At 41.6% G+C, this 9,192-nt stretch overlaps 1 protein-coding gene across 1 annotated transcript in view; it reads right to left on the bottom strand.

The window, feature by feature from the left end:
- ccdc47 (coiled-coil domain containing 47) overlaps window positions 1–8,273 on the bottom strand; it is a 16,053-nt gene extending 7,780 nt beyond the window's left edge. The window contains exons 1-6 of the mRNA XM_055152472.1: window positions 8,155–8,273; window positions 3,592–3,911; window positions 2,303–2,404; window positions 2,013–2,187; window positions 1,802–1,923; window positions 80–145 (exon numbers count right to left, since the gene is read on the bottom strand). Of these exons, the coding sequence (XP_055008447.1) occupies window positions 80–145; window positions 1,802–1,923; window positions 2,013–2,187; window positions 2,303–2,404; window positions 3,592–3,867 (741 nt within the window). The 5' untranslated portion in view covers window positions 3,868–3,911; window positions 8,155–8,273. The remainder of the gene's footprint in view (window positions 1–79; window positions 146–1,801; window positions 1,924–2,012; window positions 2,188–2,302; window positions 2,405–3,591; window positions 3,912–8,154) is intronic.
- Window positions 8,274–9,192: the final 919 nt, after the last annotated feature.

Genomic DNA, 9,192 nt, shown 5'->3' with positions numbered 1-9,192 from the left:
AGCTTCTGTTTGGAAAGAAAGTTACATGTTTGGACTTTAAATTGTCTTTGACAGATGACAGTTTGAAAATAAAGCTCACCACTTGGTCGCAGGCGGGCCTCATCATTCTGGCGAGGACGTTGAGCAGGTCCTGCCTCTTCAGGAACTGGAACCAAACAAAAACATTAAATAAAAAAAAACACACATCACAGTTAAAAGTCTCTCTGCTCAGCCCTGACAAACAGCGCCCCCTGGTGACCTCTGGGTGCTCTTCAGATGTGTCAGATTATACATAACTTTATATAAATGGACATAGTTAATCCGCCAGCAACTGTGTTCCAAACAGGAAGTGAGCATGGGCGTGTTTCTGGCTCCAGTTCACTTTCTATTGAAATAACGTCACCTCTCTCTCTCTAACTGCTGTGGTCTGACGCTTCATTTTCTAGCGCCCCCTCCTGGTCTGTGTGTGTATTACCTTCAGCTGTTTGAGCACATGTCCCCCGTATACTGCCCCCTCCTGGTGTCTCTGTGTTAGTGTTGGGCCAAACCAGTCGACTCTTGTGTGTGTCACTTTAAGAAAAGTCACGTGACCGATATATCGACTGTATCGTCTGGTGTGTCTCGTGTCGGAGCGCTGAGGCGGCTTGTTTAGAGTGAAGAGTGCGAGACTCAAATCTGTCACTGTGAACGACTCAGTGTTCACGCCGGAAATCAGAGTGTTTGGGGACGAAGTAAAACTTGTTTTTTCTAAATGAATCGTGACGACACAGAAGACGTCAGCACATTCATCCGGGTCACACGCAGTAAAATAAAGAAACAAAGAGCAACTGAAACTATCACGTATGTAATTAAAAGTTTTAAGTTGACAAAAACTGTTCCGTCCCGTTGGTCTTGCATGTGTCCGTGTTTGCCTGATAATACTATATATTATTGATTACATCTTCGGATTGGGCGTCACTGTCGCAGATCAATGTTGTCGCAGAGTTTGACACATAAATAATGACTTGTATAAGTACAAACACTCGCTGGTGTCGATGATGTGATCTGTGATTGTTATTTTCCTCCCTATGATGTCCATTTTCGTACGGCCTTGTTTTTATTTGGTGGTAAATCAGGTTCATGTAAACAGTTTGAACGCGGCTCGTTCACTGGTGAGAACTTTGGTTCCCGGTGGAACTGGTGCAGGAACCGACACCGGCACCGTTCTGACAGACCTGAAAACAGCTCTAGAGGCCTCATCTTCTCATTACTATTCTGTATATTACCTTGAGATATATGAGCATGTGTCCCCTGTATACTGCCCCCTGTGGGTCTGTAGGTGTATTACCTTGAGATATATGAGCATGTGTGGCCTGTATACTGCCCCCTGTGGGTCTGTAGGTGTATTACCTTGAGATATATGAGCATGTGTGGCCTGTATACTGCCCCCTGTGGGTCTGTAGGTGTATTACCTTGAGCTGTATGAGCATGTGTCACCTGTATACTGCCCCCTGTGGGTCTGTAGGTGTATTACCTTGAGCTGTATGAGCATGTGTCACCTGTATACTGCCCCCTGTGGGTCTGTAGGTGTATTACCTTGAGCTGTATGAGCATGTGTCACCTGTATACTGCCCCCTGTGGGTCTGTAGGTGTATTACCTTGAGCTGTATGAGCATGTGTCACCTGTATACTGCCCCCTGTGGGTCTGTAGGTGTATTACCTTGAGCTGTATGAGCATGTGTCCCTGTATACTGCCCCCTGTGGGTCTGTAGGTGTATTACCTTGAGCTGTATGAGCATGTGTTGCCTGTATACTGCCCCCTGTGGGTCTGTAGGTGTATTACCTTGAGCTGTATGAGCATGCCCTCACAGCAGACTCGTCCTGAGCACCACAGGTTGTAGATGTGCTCGTTCTCCTGGTTCAGGGTCCCGGTGCTCACGGCCTCTTTACTCGTCCCATCGTCTCCTACAAACAAACACATGACACATGTAGAAATAAGCAGGTGACCGACCTTTGAGGAGAAAAGTTACACACTGAGGCTTTAAAGTTCTTACCGACGAGCGCGAAGTTGCTCTCGAGCAGCTCGCGGTGGGAGTTGAACCAGGCGTGGGCCAGACGGCTGTTCTTGTTCTTCCCGATGATGTAGTTCATGATGTAGGCCAGAAGTCCAGTCACCATCAGGATCTCCATGTAGTAACTCTCCCAGCTGTTCTGCAGGTGAGCGGGCACCTGGAACCACCAACACACAACACAAACTCTATTTAGACATTTTAGAATAGATTTTAAGACTTTATTGTTTGCTTTCCACGAGACAAGATTTAACACCAGGAAATCGGAGTGTTACCGTGTGGATGATGAGAGGGTCCCTCATGGAGTGACTGGTTTTCTCCATGTCCCCGATTCCCTCAAACTCCTCCTGGTCGTATTTACTGTACAGGTCCTGGTCCTGGAGAAACAACAGTAACTCATATTAACTCATATTAACTCATATTAACTCATATTAACTCATATTAACTCATATCAAGTCATATTAACTCATATTAACTCATATTAACTCATATCAAGTCATATTAACTCACACTAGAGCATGGAAACCCGACCGAAGTCTGAGCTCTGCGCTTCTAGTTTAGGTCCAAGTCAAAACTGTGTGATTATTATTTGTGAAATGAGGAGCAATATTTCAGATACAGGACTTTTTAAAAAGTATAAAAAAATTGGAGATAATGTCTACAGGAAGTAGAGCCACTGTCGCTGTGTGGATGTAAACAGACACACGTGAGGAACAGCTTATGAACATATGAAACTACATATCCCATGATTCTAGGGATGTGACAGTAACCAAAATATCGTGATATCGTATCGTCAAAGTTCTCACAATAATATCGTGGACCATCACTATATATCTAATTACAAGTTTCTTTGCTTACATGAAGAGTTCTGGTGCAGCAACAGCTTAAAAAAAAAAAAAAAAAACACAGAGGGAACTACATAGACCATGATCCTTTGCTCCATTTCAGTGCAGACGACAAGAAGAAATAACAGTTCTAACACTTTTAAATCTTAGTTCTTTGGATTAAGTCTCGTCAAGGCATTTTAAGAGGAAAAAGAAGAATATTAACAGTTTCAGCTGTTTAGCGTAAACAAAATATCTCAATAAATATCGTATCGTGAGATGTTTACCGTGAAAACATTGTACAGAGAGATTTGAGTATTGTTACATCCCTAATATTGAGAATCTCCACCATATCATGAAATTTCCCACAACATCGTAATAAATATTGTATCGTGAGGTTCATACCGTGACGATATCGTATCGTGAGACTTGGATATCGTTACACCCCTACATGATTCATTTCAGACAACATGAAGAAATATGTTTTTTACTTGAATTTTTGTGATTATGACGGAAATAATTCACACCAAAATCTTGTCAAGGTGTTTTAAAAGCAAAAAAGTTTCCTGTCTACAATTATATCAGCTTCTCTAAAATATTGCAATAAATATCATACGGTGAGATGCATATCGTGATAATATCGTCCCAAGAGATTTGAATATCGATACATCCTTACTAATTGTTTTTCCCTCTTATGTCTGCTTTATGTGCACAAAAAGTTAAAGTGTCCCGTGCCTGACCTGCGTCTCTGGATCGTCAAACCCGTCCTGTCCCTCCTCCAGCTCCACCGTGGCCTCGTCGTCCTCGTCTTCGTCGGCGGCGGAGGGGGCCGTGTATCGCGGCGGGGCGGAGTCTTCGTTCTCCGTCACGGAATCTTCGCTCAGCTCCTCGAACTCGGCGAAGTCGTTGTCGTCGAAGTCGGCCAGGTCCTCCCCGTCGTCGAAGTCGTCGTTGTAGCGCCCCCTGGAGACTGGGAGGGCCAGGAGGAAGAGGAGCAGGAGGGGCAGGGCGCGCATGATGCTGCTGCTGCTGCTGCTGCTGCTCGGGCCTGGGACAAAAACTGGAAATACACGGAAAAGTCTTTAGTAAATCAGTTTTAAAGTTTTAAATCAGGATATGACTGATGACGTGTTTTTGTGTGTAAAAAAACTACCGTATTTTTCGGACAGTAAGTCGCACTTTTTTTTTCATGGTTTAGATGTTTCCTGTGACTTATGCTCCGGTGAGACTTATATATTAAAATGATCAGGCTGTGTGTCAGTATCTAGGTACTGTTCCTCCTGTACCACTGTCACTTCGCTCTACTGCGCATGTCTCCTGTAGAAAAAGCCGCTGTCTCGCTGCAAATAGTGAAATATTCAGCCGGTAATCGAGCAGCAGAAAGAAAGTTTGGAGTGAGAGAGAAACTTGTGATTGACTGGCGGAAAGCAGAGATGGAGAACACAGCTTCACAGGAACCGGGCGAGTGCATCATGAAACTTTCCTGAAGTCACTGGATGGACGGACAAAGTCTGGACTTCAATGACACCGAATCCATCCTGTCGGGATTCAGAAAGACCCGAATAATTCTAACTGGAACTGACGCTGAGTCTGACAACAGCGACACAGAAGAGGAAGCGGCGCTCTGTTTACATCATGGATCTACGGTTAATCTCCAGAGGTCGCACAGAAGTGACACTGAGGATGAAGAACTGAATGGATTTAGTGATTTGGAGTGAGATCGTGAGTTTGGTAAACTTATAATTATCTGAAGAACTGTTAATATGTTACGTTAACACACCAGATGCCTATTCAGCCTGTTGTTCTCTGTTCTGTTGTTACTACTATATGTGAAGAATCCCTCAGTCGTCCAGGTAGAATCCATGTCAAGGAGAAAATTCAGTTTGTCGTTTCACAGCTCATCCAAGCTGAACTGAAGAAGCAGCTTGGATGAGCTGTGAAACATCTTCAACCAAACTTAACTTTTGTCCAGTCGACAAACTGAATTTTCTCCTTGACATGTTATTGCTATAGTTACCTTTCAAGATAAAATGTAGGTTCCTGGTCTCTGACTTTACAAAATACACTTTCCTAAAAAGTGCGACTTATACATGTTTTTTTCTTCTTCATTGGGCATTTTTTGGCTGGTGCGACTTATACTCCGAAAAATACGTTATTACAATATTTGTAACTGTAATAAAACTACACTAGGAAGATATTATTATTGTTTTTCCTGAAATGTTTCAGAGTATGGCTTTAAACCTTTCTATCTTCAAGGAGACCAAACCAGATTAAGTTACAGGTCAGATCTGCGGAGAGGCGACCACGCTCAAAGTCAGATTGTCTGTTTTTCTAGGCGATTTTGAGCTGTAAAACCTGCACTTGTGATTAAAGAAATGTAAAGTCGAGCTGATTAATGTCACACTGTGGAACATTCCAGGCAGAGCAACGACATCTCCATAGAAACAAACGCGTAACAAACCCCCAACCGTGCACGATAATATTGAAAACCAAACCATAAAGCAGAATTACCCATTTAGAATTATCTAAACGCACAATATTGTAAAAAAAAATAATAAACTTAAAGGTGCACTGTGTAACTTTTCTTTCTAGTCTCCATGTACCTAGAATGTTTCACAGTAAGGTACTAAACTTATCCGTCTCCGTGGAGGCAAGCAGGCCAAGGTACAGATCAGTTCGGTGGAGAGGCGAGCCCGAACTCATTTATGCGACACATTTGACATTTTCACTGTTTTGACGATTAAAATGTTTGTGTTTCATACGAACTTTGCACAAGAAGAAGAGATTTAACAAAGAATTTTAATATCACAAACACGATTTAGCGATTATTTTATTTTTACTGAACCGTATCGAATCGTTTTCAAATATATCATATCAAATCGCACTGAATCGAAAGTATGAATTGTATCGGCAAATTCTTAACGATAACCGGTCCCTATATAAAATGTTGTTACTTCAAAACCTAATGTTTTTACCGTAAACACTCCTGGCACATGTTTAACACACAAACTCTGCTTATTTACATATTTAGGGTAACCAGATCTTCAAAAAAAAAAAAAAAACTGGGACGTCCTGGTTTGTGGTGGTTGGTAAAAATAAAATTGTGAAACGAGTTCGAAAAAAAAAAAAAACTGTTATGCACTCAGCACTAATGCGAGTCAGTAGAGTCACATTTTCCTTGTGTTTTGGTCGTTTTTAAGCAGCTTTTCTGTATTTTACCTTAAGAAATGTCAATATATGTCTCTCTTTACTGTTGGCAGGGATCACATTGGTCAAAAATAGGGACACTTGGGACATTTCTTGTATAAAACTAAACCAGGTCTAAACTAGATCTAAACCAGGACTAAAAAACAGGACTAAACCAGAACTAAAACCAGGTCTAAACTAGATCTAAACTAGACCTAAACCAGGACTAAAACAGGTCTAAACCAAGACTAAAACCAGGTCTAAAGCAGGACTAAAACCAGGTCTAAAGCAGGACTAAAACCAGGTCTAAAACCAGGACTAAAAATCTAAACTAGATCTAAACCAGGTCAAAACCAGGACTAAAACCAGGTCTAAACTAGATCTAAAAGACTAAACCAGGACTAAAAACTAGACTAAAAGGTCTAAAGCAGGACTAAAACCAGGTCTAAACAGACTAAACCAGGTCTAAAACCAGGACTAAAACCAGGTCTAAAACCAGGACTAAAACCAGGTCTAAAACTAGTCTAAACTAACCAGGACTAAAACCAGTCTAAACTAGATCTAAATCTAAACCAGGACTAAAACCAGGTCTAAACCAAGACTAAAACCAGGTCTAAAACCAGGTCTAAAACAGGTCTAAAACCAGGACTAAAACCAGACTAAAAAGACTAAAACCAGGACTAAACTAGGACTAAACCAGGTCTAAACCAGGACTAAAACCAGGTCTAAACCAGACAGTCTAAAAGACTAAACTAAACCAGGACTAAAACCAGGTCTAAACTAGATCTAAACTAGACCTAAACCAGGACTAAAACCAGGTCTAAGCCAAGACTAAAACCAGGTCTAAAGCAGGACTAAAACCAGGTCTAAAGCAGGACTAAAACCAGGTCTAAAACCAGGACTAAAACCAGATCTAAACTAGATCTAAACCAGGACTAAAAAACCAGGACTAAACCAGACTAAAACCAGGTCTAAACTAGATCTAAACTAGACTAAACAGGACTAAAAACCAGGTCTAAAACCAGGACTAAAACCAGGTCTAAACCAGGACTAAAACCAGGTCTAAACTAGATCTAAACCAGGTCGAAACCAGGACTAAAACCAGGTCTAAACTAGATCTAAACTAGATCTAAACCAGGACTAAAACCAGGTCTAAACCAGGACTAAAACCAGGTCTAAACCAGGACTAAAACCAGGACTAAATCTAAGGACTAAAACCAGGTCTAAACCAGACTAAAAACCAGGTCTAAACCAGGACTAAAACCAGGTCTAAACCAGGACTAAAACCAGGTCTAAACCAGGACTAAAACCGGGTCTAAACTAGATCTAAACCAGGACTAAACCATGCTGTGTGGACATGTCTCCTCGTCTTCTATCAATAATATTTTTTTAATTTGGTTGAGTAAAGTTATGTTGTTAAGATTGCCTCGTCTTTGTTTCTCTACAGCAAATCAAGTAATCCAAAGTATTCAGATTACATTACTCACTTTAAGTAATTTAATGGATTACGTTACAAACTACATTTTGGGATATGTAATCTGTAATCTGTAGGGGATTACATTTTAAAAGTCACCTTCCCAACACTGATGTTTACTCAACTAAAGCTAATTTCTACGTAAACATGTTTGGTATTATAATTTCATCACACTCCTCTGTCGGTTTGTGGTTAGATTTCTCCCATGCAAAGTCCAAAGTAACGGAAATTAGGCTTTAAATTAATAAAAAAACAGATGGTGAAGATTAAGAGTTGATTTAAGCTCCTGTCACCAGCGTGAACCGAGAGTTACAGATTAGCATTTGGGCTAATCACCTACCCGATCTGCAGTTATTAGACGTGTTTCCTTGCACGTTTTGTCAGCGATTTAAATAAACAAATTATCCTTTACGTGATGACACCGGCGGGTTTAAATCCCCTCAAAGTTAAAGCCCTGAACCCCCCGCGGCGATGATGAGCCCTGAGTAAATCTCGATTAGCCCGACGCTGTAGCTAGTGCCGCAGATCAGGCAGGGTCCGTGCGCGGCGTGACAGAGAGAAAGACGCCGTGAACGCGACGCGGATTCGGGGCGGACGCGGTGGAAAGTGAAAGTGTGCGCGGGTGAGAAGCGGAGGGGTGTACCTGTGTGTGAGCGGCGTGTGAGCGGGGACAGAGGGTCCGGAGTGCGCGGGGGACTGGAGCTCTGATGACCTCTGGGGGAGAATCCGGAGCGACGGAGTGTGCGGAGTGACCACGGCGCAGTCACGTGACACGCGTAAACAAGGAGAGAAACCGCCCCCCGCCGGTGAGGAGGAGGAGCAGCACCACAGGGAAAAAACTATTTCAGGTGGAACCAGTGTTGGGAAGGTGACTTTTAATATGTATTCCCCTACAGATTGCAGATTACATACACCAAAATGTAGTTTGTAACGTAATCCATTAAATTACTTAAAGTGAGTAACGTAATCTGAATACTTTGGATTACTTGATTTGCTGTAAGACTAGGAAATCATAACGTAAAATGTTTTGTCTGATAAAAGAAAATAAAAAAGCCCAGATTTTACTGAACCAAATTAAAAATATTATTAATAGAAGAGGAGGAGACACGTCCACACAGCAGGATTTAGTCCTGTTAAATCCTGTTTGAGACATGGTTTAGACCTGGTTTTAGTCCTGGTTTAGTCCTGGTTCAGTCTTGGTTTAGTCCTGGTTTAGTCCTGGTTTAGACCTGGTTTAAACATGGTTTTAGAACTGGTTTAGACCTGGTTTAGTCCTGGTTCAGTCTTGGTTATGTCCTGATTTAGACCTGGTTTAGACCAGGTTTAGAACTGGTTTGGACCTGGTTTAATGAGTGGAATTACCGGAAGAAAACAAACACATTTTTTTTAAAAAGGGGGTATTGCCCAAAATGTGAAAACAGTAAAATCCCTCTGTGTAATCCATTTATTTCAGCCAAGTAACTGTAATCCAATTACCACTCATTGAAACAGTAACTGTAGCTGAACATACAGTTACTCATAATTTGTACTCTGATTACGTAACTTCGGTACATGTAATCTGTTACTCCCAACACTGAGTGGAACTAAACATTAAATCCACTTTTTTTGCTCCTAAACTCTGTACATATGGTATTTTAATAACATTATCTATCGTACATAGTTATATTTTTTGGTCATTTTA

The sequence above is a fragment of the Boleophthalmus pectinirostris genome, unplaced genomic scaffold (assembly GCF_026225935.1).
Source record: "Boleophthalmus pectinirostris isolate CB_2022bp ecotype Guang Dong unplaced genomic scaffold, ASM2622593v1 HiC_scaffold_17, whole genome shotgun sequence".
NCBI lineage: Eukaryota > Metazoa > Chordata > Actinopteri > Gobiiformes > Gobiidae > Boleophthalmus > Boleophthalmus pectinirostris.
This window is presented reverse-complemented; position numbering and strand designations above follow the sequence as displayed.